Source organism: Trachypithecus francoisi, unplaced genomic scaffold, assembly GCF_009764315.1.
Source record: "Trachypithecus francoisi isolate TF-2019V2 unplaced genomic scaffold, Tfra_2.0 Lachesis_group5, whole genome shotgun sequence".
Lineage (NCBI taxonomy): Eukaryota > Metazoa > Chordata > Mammalia > Primates > Cercopithecidae > Trachypithecus > Trachypithecus francoisi.
In genome coordinates, this window is record NW_022681470.1 from 134977372 (window position 1) to 134989790 (window position 12419).

At 47.7% G+C, this 12419-nt stretch overlaps 1 protein-coding gene and 1 long non-coding RNA gene across 2 annotated transcripts; one reads left to right on the plus strand and one right to left on the minus strand.

Moving 5' to 3' along the window:
• The first annotated feature begins 567 nt into the window (after positions 1 to 567).
• LOC117075578 lies at positions 568 to 5295 on the plus strand. The gene is made up of 3 exons (XR_004434057.1): positions 568 to 652; positions 4586 to 4693; positions 5206 to 5295. It is a non-coding gene; the product is annotated as an uncharacterized LOC117075578 (long non-coding RNA).
• Positions 3887 to 12003, minus strand: CASP14 (caspase 14). Its single transcript, XM_033198042.1, has 7 exons — positions 11624 to 12003; positions 8597 to 8669; positions 7033 to 7182; positions 6706 to 6931; positions 5411 to 5527; positions 5152 to 5255; positions 3887 to 4681 (listed from the first exon to the last, which is right to left on the minus strand). The coding sequence occupies exons 2-7, from the start codon at positions 8621 to 8623 to the stop codon at positions 4577 to 4579; spliced, it is 729 nt and encodes a 242-aa protein (XP_033053933.1). The 5' UTR covers positions 8624 to 8669; positions 11624 to 12003; the 3' UTR covers positions 3887 to 4576.
• Between the last annotated feature and the right edge of the window lie 416 nt (positions 12004 to 12419).

A 12419-nucleotide genomic window follows, 5' to 3' on the forward strand; every position in this document is an offset into this window, starting at 1 on the left:
GGAACGATCTCAGCTGACTGCAACCTCCACCTCCCAGGTTCAAGCAATTTTCCTGCCTCAGCCTCCCAAGTAGCTGGGATTACAAGCACCCACCACCACACCTGGCTAATTTTTGTGTTTTTAGCAGAGACGGGGTTTCACCATCTTGGCCAGGCTGGTCTTGAACTCCCGCCCTCAAGTGATCTGCCCGCCTCAGACTCCCTAAGTGCTGGGATTACAGGCATGAGCCACCGTGCCCAACCTGTTTTTAATTTCTTTAGGAATCTCCATACTGTTTTCCATAATGGCTGCACCATTCTATTTTCCACCAACAAAAGTTTCCTTTTCTTCACACCCTCACCAGCACTTATCTCCTATCTTTTTGATAATAGCCATCCCAACAGGTGTGAGGTGATATCTCATTGACATCAAAATTAGTATTGATAACAAAACTAAAATTTTTGGAAAGATATTAGGGTAGGGGTTGTCAAATCTTCTCTGTAAGGAGCCAAATAGTAAATAATTTCAGCTTTGTGGGCACTATGTTCTCTGTTCTAACTACTCAACTTTACCATTGTAGGGTGAAGGCAGCCGTAGCCAGTATGTAAGTGAATAAACATTCCTGTGTGCCAGCAAAGCTTTGTTGATAAAAACAAACTGCAGGCTGGATCAGGTGAGTGAGACACAGTTTTCTGACCCTCATATTCGGAGACTCCCAGAATCATTGGGTGTTTGGATCGCAGGTTGGCACATAAGTGAGTATATAGAACTCAGTGCATGCATCTCCCCAGATCTCTTGGCCCTTCAAACCCACCTCTGCGTTGGCCACTTGGTTTGCCATTTCCATGGATAAAGCCCTAGTTACTGCCATGGCTAGATCCTTGGGTGTACCACATAAGATGACCATAGACAATTTACTCTGTAAGGTGGAGGTTCAGATGGATCAGGAATGATGTACTCATGCCAATAGACAGGTGTCAGCTACCCGAGTGCTTAGAGGAAAAAGCCTTTGAGGTTACACTTGATTTCATTAGGAAAAATAGATGTGATTGATTAGTCATGTCTACCATGGGCACCAGGCTAGAGAAAAGTGGCACACTTGCTAAATGTCTTTGATGCTATAACTAGTCCCCCTCCAATGTCCCTTATAGTTCTGAAAAGCGACATTTGTGTGTCCGCATACTTCCTTGGAAACATTCTGGAGATGAAACAATTATGTAAAAGATAGTCATTCAGCATGAAAATGTGACCTGTAACTTTACAAATTCCCAACACGTCTGTTTTTATGAAAGGGACAGGAGCTTGGTGTGGTGGGTCACATCTGTAATCTCAGCACTTTGGGAGGCCAAGGCAAGAGGATTGCTCAAGACCAGGAGCGTGAGACCAGCCTCAGCAACATAGCGAGACCCCATCTCTACAAAAAAATAAGAAAATTAGCCAGGTGTGGTGGTGCGCACCTATAGTCCCAGCTACATGAGAGGCTGAGGTGGGAAGATTGCTTGAGCCCAGGAGGTAGAGGGTGCAGTGTGCTATGATGGTACCACTGTACTCCAGCCTGGGTGGCAGAGCAAGATCTCGTCTCTTAAAGAAAAAAAAGGAAAGTAGACACAGGATGAAGCTCCTGATTCTCCATTCGTGATAGACACACCTGGGAGGAAGCCGGCCGCTGGGAAAAAAGAAAGTAAATCCATAACTCCTTTCATATCAGCCTCACGGTTTCAGCGCAGAACAAAGATTTCAACACTTTCTTTGAAAGTTTGACCACTATTTTGTTTTTGTTTTTTTTTGAGACAGAGTCTCGCTCTATCGCCCAGGCTGGAGTGCAGTGGCCGGATCTCAGCTCACTGCAAGCTCTACCTCCCGGGTTTACGCCATTCTCCTGCCTCAGCCTCCTGAGTAGCTGGGACTACAGGCGCCCGCCACCACGCCCGGCTAGTTTTTAAAATTTTTTTTTTAGTAGAGACGGGGTTTCACTGTGTTAGCCAGGATGGTCTTGATCTCCTGACCTCGTGATCCGCCCGTCTCGGCCTCGCAAAGTGCTGGGATTACAGGCTTGAGCCACCGCGCCCGGCCAGTTTGACCACTATTTATTGAACACTCATTATGCGGATCAAGGGCTTGTTCCTTGCCCCCCAGAAGTGGTCATTTCCAGCATATAATCCTGGGTGAGAGGGCAGGACCAATCAGAAAAAAGAGAGGAAATGACTTTCTGGAAAAAGTAGGGGTGGGAAGTAGTGGAAGAGGGGTAATGAGAGAGAGAGGGCCCTCCAGTTTGGGGGAAATGGTGATAGCAAAGGCTTAGAGGCAAGGGTGAGTAAGAGGACATTAGCCTTGTTGAAAGAGTGAAGTCATGGTGGAAGAGATGGGAGATGAGTTTAGCTAAGTGCTGGTAGATGGCAAAATTGGAAGGGTGTGAGGGATCCTGATGTGTGGTTTGACTTTGGTCTTTATTTGATTGATTGATTTATTTTGGAGACTGGATCTCACTCTCTCACCTAGAGCTGGGATGCAGCGGCATGATCATAGCTCCTTGCAGCCTCAAACTCCTGGGCTCAAGTGATCCTCCCACCTCAGCCTCCTGAGTAGCTGGGACTACAGGCATGTGGCACCATAGCCAGCTAATTATTATTTTTTTTTTGTAGAGATGGGGTCTTGCTGTGTTGCCCAGGCTGGTCTCTTAAATCCTGGCCTCAAGTGATCCTCCCACTTCAGAGTCTCAAAGTTGGGATTACAGGTGTGAGACACTGAGTCCAGTACCCTGGTCTTTAAATAATAGGGTATGTTGTGTCTTCTTAAGTGTTCCAGGGAGATGACTGTTATAGATGGTATGGAGGACACATGAAAAGTGAGATGGAAAAGCAGAGAGACAAGGGAGGAAGTTGGTTGCAAAGATGCAGATATGAGAAGATGAGGACTTCAGCCTGCACAGTAACATGTCAGGGAAGAGAAGACCAGCATGAAAGTTGTTTGAAAATCAAGCTGGACTGGTCATGGTGTCTGGTGGCATATGAGGGATGCAAAAAGAGAGGGGTCATAGATTAACTGCAGAAATCTGAACCTGGGATCTGAGGTTGAGGATACCAGGGAATGCTTGGAGGAGTAACCAGGAAGAAAAGGTTCATCTTTAGCCCTGAGTTTTCAGTGATGCTGGATGTACCCATAGGTTATTTGAGCAGGAAAGGTCAAAGCTGGGGATGGGGAGATACAGGCTGTAGAGCTGGAGGACAGTGAAGCCGATCTGACTTCCAGCCTGGTGCTGCAAGGTTACCTGGAGGTAACCTTGGCTGGTGGTTATTGAGAATTCCTAGAAACTTCCAGAAAGCTCCTACCTTGGAGGTAGGGAAAATTTTTATTAGACATCTTCACTAATTAGAAAAGTTTTCAGATGGATCAAGACTTAGCAGGTTGTGGAAAGGAGGCTGGGCTGGAAGTCAAACCTTGTCCTTGCCTCTGTCTTACTGTATTGCATTGGACAAACTTTTTTTTTTTTTTGAGACGGAGTCTCGCTCTGCTGCCCAGGCTGGAGTGCTGTGGCCGGATCTCAGTTCACTGCAAGCTCCGCCTCCCGGATTCATGCCATTCTCCTGCCTCAGCCTCCAGAGTAGCGGGGACTACAGGTGCCTGCCACCTCGCCCAGCTAATTTTTCGTATTTTTTAGTAGAGACGGGGGTTTCACCGTGTTCGCCAGGATGGTCTCGATCTTCTGACCTTGTGACCCGCCTGTCTCGGCCTCCCAAAGTGCTGGGATTACAGGCCTGAGCCACCGCACCCGGCCGCATTTGACAAACTTTTTAGCCTCTCTGGTTAGGAGAGGTTAAATATAATGCTGTCTGCAAAATAGCAAGGTGACAACAGGGAATTTGCCATAGCTCCAACACGCTCTCATTCAGAGTAGTTGAATGCAAGAATAGTTGAATGGTGGATTTTATTGGAGAGAGGGCAGAATCCAGGGTTTCAGGGGGAGGGGTGTTAGGAGGAAGAGATCCAGAAAGGCGGAGACAACTTGGTTATCTAGAGAGGCCATGAGCTAGGAAGAGTGGAGTTAGGACACCAACTTGCTAGCCAAGGAGGAATGGTTTTGGAGAGAAAGGATGGTTCTTGCCTTACTAATTCTGCAGGGTAAAGGAGGGAACTGGAGTTGGGAATGCACTGGCCTCAGGAGGAGGTTTTATCTCCAAGTGAGATGCAGGAGCCAGCAGAGGTTGGACTGGGGTAGGAGGGATTGAGTGGGCATTGGTTTGTCTGTGGAAAATCTTCAGCTCTATCCAGTTTCTGCTTTAGGAGGAAGAAAGAAGACCACAGGAACAGAAAGTGGGATAAGTGAATGCACTCTTAGGTCTCTTAGGTTGCATTAATAAAGATAGAAAGTCCAGCCTGAGGGAGGTGATGTTAATGTTACCACTAGGCCTTGTGCTAAGTTCTGGCTGGCTTGCTCTAAGAAGGACAGGGGGACCTGCATGAGGGGTGTGATGAAAAAGAAAGTGGGTGCCATTTAGCCTTGGGAAGAGAAGATCTTAGGGAGTGGTAAGAGCTGCCTCTAAATTTCTGTGAGACAGAAAGAGTGTTGGAAGGAAAGCTCCTCCCTGTCTTTCTACTTCTACTGCAGATACAGCCGTTTCCGGAGGGTGCTTTGAATTTCAGGGTTCGTTTTCTTTGCTTGTCCTTCCTGAACCATCTCTGCTTCTGCCATCCGCCGGGTCACCTGCAGCAACAGGTATGGTGAGCTTGGAGGAGTCAGTGTCATGGACTTATTGGGGGAGGGTTAGGGAATGGGGCAGGTGGGTATTCTTGTCCTAAGATGAGAGACCTTTATGGTCTCCTCCTATACCATAGTTTGTGTGGAATCCTTGGCTGGGCGTTTTTTGTTTGTTTGTTTTTTGTTTTTCTAATTTGCAATAAAAACATATAAACATTAAAAGAAAACAGTTTTCCCAAACATTGTTTATATCCAAGGGGGGTTTGTTTATAGAAATGTATCTCACATACTATGGGTTTTAAGAGTCCCTGCATTTGGGAAAGTTGTTGCAAAGTGAGCATCTTAGTTTCTGTATTGAGATCTGGGTTGGATTTGGGGCTGAGGGAAATGGAGAGGAGTTAGGAGGAGGCTCAGCCTCCTCTGCCTGCACCCTGCTTGGCCTGGGCGGTGGTCCCAGCTACCTTGTGCCAACTCACCTCTGTCAGAAGCTCCAAGATGTGTCCTCTCCCCTTCGTGAACACATCCACCAGGGTCTGGATAAAGCACGAGCCTTGCTGATCATGTCGGTAGGCGATGTATCCTGGGAATTCCAGAGAGGTGAGTTCGGGGGAGCTTCAGAGGGTAGGTAGAGGGGATCCTGGAAGGGGGTGGGTCCTGGAGGAAAGGTTCAGGGGTCGGGAGTGGCAGGTGACGGGGAATAGCAGAGGGAGCCCTGGGCCAGCTGGGCGCTCATACCCTCCACCGTGGAGTAGATGTGCAGGGCATCTGTGTACGTTGGGATGGTTTGGGGGCTGTCTTTGGTGACCATCACAATCTCATCTCCACCTACTGTTTCACCAGGGTCCTTTTGTTCTGAAACAAGAAGAAGAAGAGAAGGCAAAGTCAGAGAGAAAGGTAAGGAAAAGGGCCGGGCAGGGTGGCTCACACCTGTACTCCCAGCGTTTTGGGAGGCTGAGGTAGGCGGATCACTTGAACCTGGGAGTCTGAGGCTGCAGTGAGCCATGATTGCACCACTACACTCTAGGCTGGGTGACAGAGTGACAGGTCACCTCTTAAAAAGAAAGGTAAGGGCCGGGTACGGTGGCTCACGCCTGTAATCCCAGCACTTTGGGAGGCTCCTGAGGTCAGGAGTTTGAGACCAGCCTGACTAACATGGCGAAATCCCATCTCTACTAAAAATACAAAAATTAGCCGGGCGTGGTGGCATGTGCCTGTAATCCCAGCTACTTGGGAGGCTGAGGCAGAAGAATTGCTTGAACCCAGGAGGTGGAGGTTGTAGTGAGCCAAGATCGTGCCATTGCACTCCAGCCTGGGCAACAGAGCAAGACTGTCAAAAAAAAAAAAAAAAAGATGGTCTGGTGGTATGCCTTGTGCAGTGGGGCTTTTTAATTTAATTTAACTTTTTAGAGACAGGGGCTTGCTTTGTTGCCCAGACTGGAGTATAGTAGTGTACTCATAGCTCACTGCAGCCTCTCACTCCTAGGCTCAAGTGATCCTCCTACCTCAGCCTCCTGAGTAGCTAGGATCACAGGCCCATGCCACCATGCCCTTGGCTCATTTTAAAAATTTCTTGTAGAGCTTGGTTCTTGCTACATTGCCCAGAAGCCAGTCTTGATCTTCTGGCCTCAAAAAATCTTCCCGTCTGGGCCTCCCAAAGTACTGGAATTATAGGCATGAGCCATGGTGCCTGGCTTCAGCCGGGGCTTTGGATCTGGGACTGGCTTGGATAAAAACACAGACTTGGTTGGGCATGGTGGGAGGCTGAGGCAGGAGGATTGCTTGAGCTCAGGAGTTTGAGACCAGCCTGAGCAACATAATGAGACCCTGTCTACAAAAATTAGCCTAACATAATGGCAGGAGCCTGTAGTCCCAGCTATTCAGGAGGCTGAGGCAAGAGGATGGCTGGAGCCTGGGAGATGGAGATTGCAGTGAGTTGAGATTGCACCACGGCACTCCAGCCTGGGTGCTGTCTCAAAAAACAAAACAGAAACAACAAACCAGAGACTCTGTGCGCTTGGATCTGTCCCCACCTCCTCGACAGGCCTGTATGATGTACACCTTGGGCTTGGCTCGCAGGGCCTGGCAGTTCTTGTTGTTCAGGGCCTCGAAGAGATTCTCCAGCTTGACCATCTCCCCATCTTCTCCCTTGAGGAAGCCTTCCCTCCCATGAGCCATGAGTACCACGAAGGCACAACTGATGGGATCTTCCCGGGAATCGATGGCCTGCTGGAATTTTTCCAGCTCTTCCTGGAATTGCTGGAGTAAGAGGAAGAACCAGACTCAGCTGGGTCCTCATAGCCCACACATCCGACCTAGTACCTTTCCCCCAACCAGGCCTGGAGTAGGCACCCCAATACCTGGGCAGTGGGGTCTCTCTTCATGGTGCTTTCGAATCTCAGTTGCCGAAACATGTATTCCAGAGCATCCAGGTCTTCTTCAGAACCTTCCCGGGCTTTGGTGACACACAGTGTTAGGGCCAGGCGGGCACCTGACATATCATATTTCTCCTGGACCAAGAGATGACAAAAATCAGCATGGGGTGGTTCGAGGAAAAGCAGATGTAGTCAAAAGAGGCATGCAGGCTGGGTGTGGTGGCTTATGCCTGTGATCTCAGCACTTTGGGAGGCTGAGGTGGGAGGATTGCTTGAGCCCAGGAGTTCAAGTCCAGCCTGGGCAGCATAGTGAGACTCTGTCTCTACAAAAAAATGAAAAAATTAGCTGGGTGTGCTGCCATGTGCCTGTGGTCCCAGCTATCTTGGAGGCTGCAGTGTAGCCTGGGCAACAAGTGAGACCCTGTCTCAAAAACGAGCAAACAAAACAAGAGAGGCTTGGACTTAGGGTTGCCAGGTATAATACAAAATGCTCAGGTGCATTTACATTTCAAATAAAAACCAAGTACCTTTTTAGTATAAGTATATCCCAAATATTGCATGGGATATACTTATACTACACAATTATTTGTTGTTGATGTGAAATTCAAATTGAATTGGGTGTCCTTTATTTTTAGTTCCCAAATACAGCAACCCAACCTGGGGTCCAGCTCTGTTCTACTTGGTATGAACTTGGGGGAAGTCAACTGCCCCCATCTGAGCCTCAGTTTCCAAATACAGACAATGAGTGTGTGTGTGATTTTGAAGATCCCTTCCAGTTGTCCTATTTTGTGGCTTTGCAAGTCTCCTCATCCTCCCCAAGAGTGTTCTGAGCATTCCTCTGTTAATTCCTCACTTGCAGAGGTCTCAGAGTTTCGGAAGCTAATACTGAGATCCCATCTGAGGAAGAAGAATATTGGGGATCAATATTTCTTTTCAGAACAGAAGCAGGGTACTGAGGACCACAGTGATAAGAACTTCATCTTTTAAAATATCAACATAAGCACTTTGGGAGGCCAAGATGGGCGGATTATGAGGTCAGGAGATCGAGACCATCCTGGCTAACACTGTGAAACCCCATGTCTACTAAAAACACAAAAAGTTAGCCAAGCATGGTGGTGGGCGCCTGTAGTCCCAGCTACTTGGGAGGCTGAGGCAGGAGAATGGCGTGAACCTGGGAGGGGGAGCTTGCAATGAGCCCAGATGCGCCACTGCACTCCAGCCTGGGCGACACAGCGAGACTCTGTCTCAGAAAAAAAAAAAAAAAAAAACAACATAAAATTGTTTATTGCAGGACTTCTCAGAACCTTTAATGTGTTGAGAAGTTGATCTTTGGTGACAGATGTAGCTGTGTTTGACTGCCCCCAGCCCCCAACCCAACTTGGGTTCCATCTCTGAGTCCTTTTTTGCTGTCTGATTAACTACAAAGTACCTCCTAGCTCTGAGTTCAGGTCAGGATTTTTCCACTCCCTCCACTCTTTCCAAAACATTAAGATCCTCATCTTCCTTCTCCTCGTATGATCACCCTCCCCTCAACCTGCACCCAGCCTACCTCCTCCGAAGACCGCAGATTGCTCATTTCTCCTTTGGTTGTGAGCCCCGGCTCTCAGCACCCTTGTCTGATCCTGGGGGTCAAGAGAAGATAGGTTAAAGGTTTCTAAAGGGAGGTTGAAGGGCTCAGGGGACAAACTCTTATGCATCTGGATTTTTGAGACCAAATAGCACTCCAGTGTTGGAGATATGGTCCATGGACAGATCTGGGCAATAGATGATAATCCATGAAGTAGTAATATATCGCCCCTAGAACGACAATTTCATGATGTCTTTCATTTCTGGATGTCTTCTTTAGAACTGCTGGGCCTACCCCACAATCCCGCCCCCCGCACCCACCAGAAAACTTCCTATGTCTCCATTGGGTCATTCACCAGCTTGTGATGGACCAAACTTCCCCCTGAAAGCCCTGGAATGAGGAGTAGAGCAAGTGGCCCATGTGTTTTCCTCTTCTACCCGGGAGATGACGGGCTGGAGAAGCCATCTCAAGGAGATGCCTTGGAGGAGCGTTTAAAAGGAGAATGTCATCAAAGTGGGGAATGCAACTTTGATATTATCTCACTGGGTCTCCAATATGAAGGGATCAGTCCACCTCCCTCGCTCTTCCTTGAGTCTGAACTTTCTCCATTCTCATCTCCGAGTCCTGTTCTGTTCTCTGGCTGCACAGACCGACTTTTGTCGTACTCTTGGCATTTCCCCATTTCTTTGCCTTTTCCTACACTTTCTCTTCAGTAGGGAATGCTTTTTTTGTCTCTTTCTTTCTTTCTTTTTCTTTTTTCTCTTTCTTTCTTTTCTCTCTTTCTCTCTTTCTTTCTTTCTTTCTTTTTTTTTTTTTTTTGACATAGTCTCACTCTGTCACCCAGGCTGGAGTGTAATGGCATGATTTCGGCTCACTGCAATCTCTGCCTCCAGGGTTCAAGCAGTTCTCCTACCTCAGCCTCCTGAGTAGCTGGGACTACAGGCACGCACCACCACACCTGGCTAATTTTTTTTTTTTTTTTTTTTTTTGAGACAGAGTCTTGCTCTGCCGCCCAGGCTGGAGTGCAGTGGTGCCATCTCAGCTCACTGCAAGCTCCACCTCCCAGGTTCACGCCATTCTCCTGCCTCAGCCTCCCGAGTCACTGGGACTACAGGCGCCTGCCACCACGCCCGGCTAATTTTTTTTTGTATTTTTAGTAGAGACGGGGTTTCACCGTGTTACGCCTGGCTAATTTTTTGTATTTTTAGTAGAGATGGGGTTTCACTGTGTTAGCCAGCATGATCTTGATCTCCTGACCTCGTGATCTGCCCACCTCGGCCTCCCAAAGTGCTGGGATTACATGCGTGAGCCACCGCACCTGGCCGGGAATGCTTTTTTTTTTTTTTTTTCCTATCAAGATCCTTCTTTGACAATTTGGGTGGCATAATATCTGCTATGCCTTCCCCCATCACCCATCCACTTATCTATCTTTTTATCCATCTGTCTGTCCAGTCACCCATCAATTCATTTATCTATCCATCTGCCATCTATCCATTAATTCATCCTCTATCCATACATTCACCCACTCACCCATCCATCTATTCAACCATCTGTCCATCTACTTACCTATTAATCAGTCATCCCATCCACCACTCCTTCCATCCGCACATCTATCTAGTCATCCATCAATCCAATGTTACATCCATCAATTTATTCATCAACCCATCCACCAGTTTATCTTTCCACTTGCCTGTCTATCCACTCATCCATCCATCCATCCACCCACTCACACATCTATTCATCCATCTGTCCATCTACCCGTCTATTAATCAGTTATCCCATTTACCCATTCATTCTTCTGTCAACCCATATATCTACCCATCCATCTATCCATCTATCTGTCCATCCACTTATCCATCCAACCACCCACTCATCCATCCATCCATCCATCCATCCATCCATCCATCCATCATCTCTCTCTGTCTTCAATCCCTCCATCTATTCTATCTTCCACCCATCCCATCCATTCACTTATCCATCCATCCACCCACTCATTCATTCATCCATCCATCCATTTATCCAGTATCTCTCTTTCTTCCATCCCTCCATCTATTCTATCTTCCACCCATCCCTCCATCTAGCCCTCCCTTATCCATTCCTTCATCCATAATCTCTTATCTTCCATCTATCCATCCACCTGTTTACTTACCCATCCACCCACCCACCCACTCATCCATCCATCCATCCATCCACCCACCCACCCACCCACCCACCTACCCAGCAAATATTTTCTGGGTATCTATTATGTGTTATGCACTTAGAATCCATTAAGTAAGACAGACATGCTCCCCGACCTTCTGTCCTTCTAGTCTGTGACAGAAATGAATATTAAATATCTCTCTCTCTCACACACATACACAGAGCAAGTGCTGTGATGAAAGAGGAACCAAAGATTGTGAGGGAGGAAGTGGAAGAAGCATAGCCTTGGAGCCAGACAAATCAGAACCAAATCCTGCCTCAGTCCCTTCCCAGCTGTGTGCCCTTCGGCATCTCACTCTCTCTGAGACTCGATTTTCTCATCCGCAAAGGACCTGGGGAGAGCTCTAGGTGCGTAACAGCAGTGGCAACCCAGGTAAATTTTATGATCCCTCTTGACCTCCTGGAACTTTCCTCTTCTTTCTGTGTACTCTCACAGCTCTGCTCGTTCCTACTTGAATTACAGCAGTGTTTTTGGTTCTTACTCTCATGGCTGAACTGGCAGCTCAGTTTTCAGGACTGAAAGCCCGACTTCATTATCTGTGTCTCCATCACAGCTAAACAGTGTGACAGGGAGCTCAGAGTTGATGTTGGAGAGAATTTGCTGAGTAAACAAAGAAGAAAGAAATGAACAGATGAAAGAGTGGATGGATGGAAATTTCTTCCATTCTGCCAAAACTGGCCAGAGTGTTAATTCATGAAGGGAGAGGGAGCATGTGTGTGTATGTGTATGTGTGTGTGTGTGTGTGTGTGTGAGAGAGAGAGAGAGAGAGAGCGCTCGCGAGAGAGGCTAATATCCACCAAATCACTTACCGACTCTAGAGGCTGCTGTTCCTCAAGGCCAAGTTCAAGCTTGCTACTCTGCTAGTTGCCAGTACAGAGCTGGGCACCGAGGAGGAGTCAGGCCCACGTGCTGATCTTGGAGAAGGGGTTGACAGTGTGGAATCTCCCGGGGTTTCTCCTGAGAGGCCTGGTCTATGAATTGGGTGGCACAATCATCTGGCCCTTTATTGCCAGTGAGTTTTCTATCACTCAAGAAACCTCAGGACACACCCTTGGCACAGCTGTGGTGTGGAAATGGAGCCAATGCCAAAGGGATGAGTGATCACAAGGCTGAGTGGACTCCCTCTGGCAAAGGTGGCCTAGGCAGAGCGTCTAAATTGTCCAGAGGTCTGTGCCAGCCCAACCGCAACCTCTCCCAACCCCCATCTCATAGCTAGCTCATCTGGTTATTATCATCATCACTGTGCCTAGTTTGTTCATCTCACCTTCCACTGTGTAGATAACACCGACTTCACTTACTTATTATCTTATCGAGTCTTCAAGAGTCTGGAGAGATCAGTATTGTTGCTCCCATTTTGCACATGGGGAAACTGAGGCTCATAGAGGTGAAATGACTGCCCAAAGATCAGCAATTGGCACAGTTAGCATTCAAACCTATAAGGGGTGAGGTGTGGTGGCTCACGTCTGTAGTCCCAGCGCTTTGGGAGGCCAAGTCAAGAGGATCGCTTGAAGTGAGGGGTTTGAGACCAGCCAGGGCATAGTGAGACCCTATCACTAAAAGAAATAAAAAATAAAAAGATGGCATACACCTATAGTCCTAGCTACT

Excerpts from the sequence above, each read along its gene's own strand:
- CASP14 (XM_033198042.1), bottom strand. The coding sequence starts at position 8,623 with ATGAGCAATCTGCGGTCTTCGGAGGAG. Across the intron at positions 7,183-8,596 it reads ATCTGCGGTCTTCGGAGGAG|GAGAAATATGATATGTCAGG; the intron begins GTAGGCTGGGTG and ends CTCTTGGTCCAG. Across the intron at positions 5,256-5,410 it reads CATCTACTCCACGGTGGAGG|GATACATCGCCTACCGACAT; the intron begins GTATGAGCGCCC and ends TGGAATTCCCAG.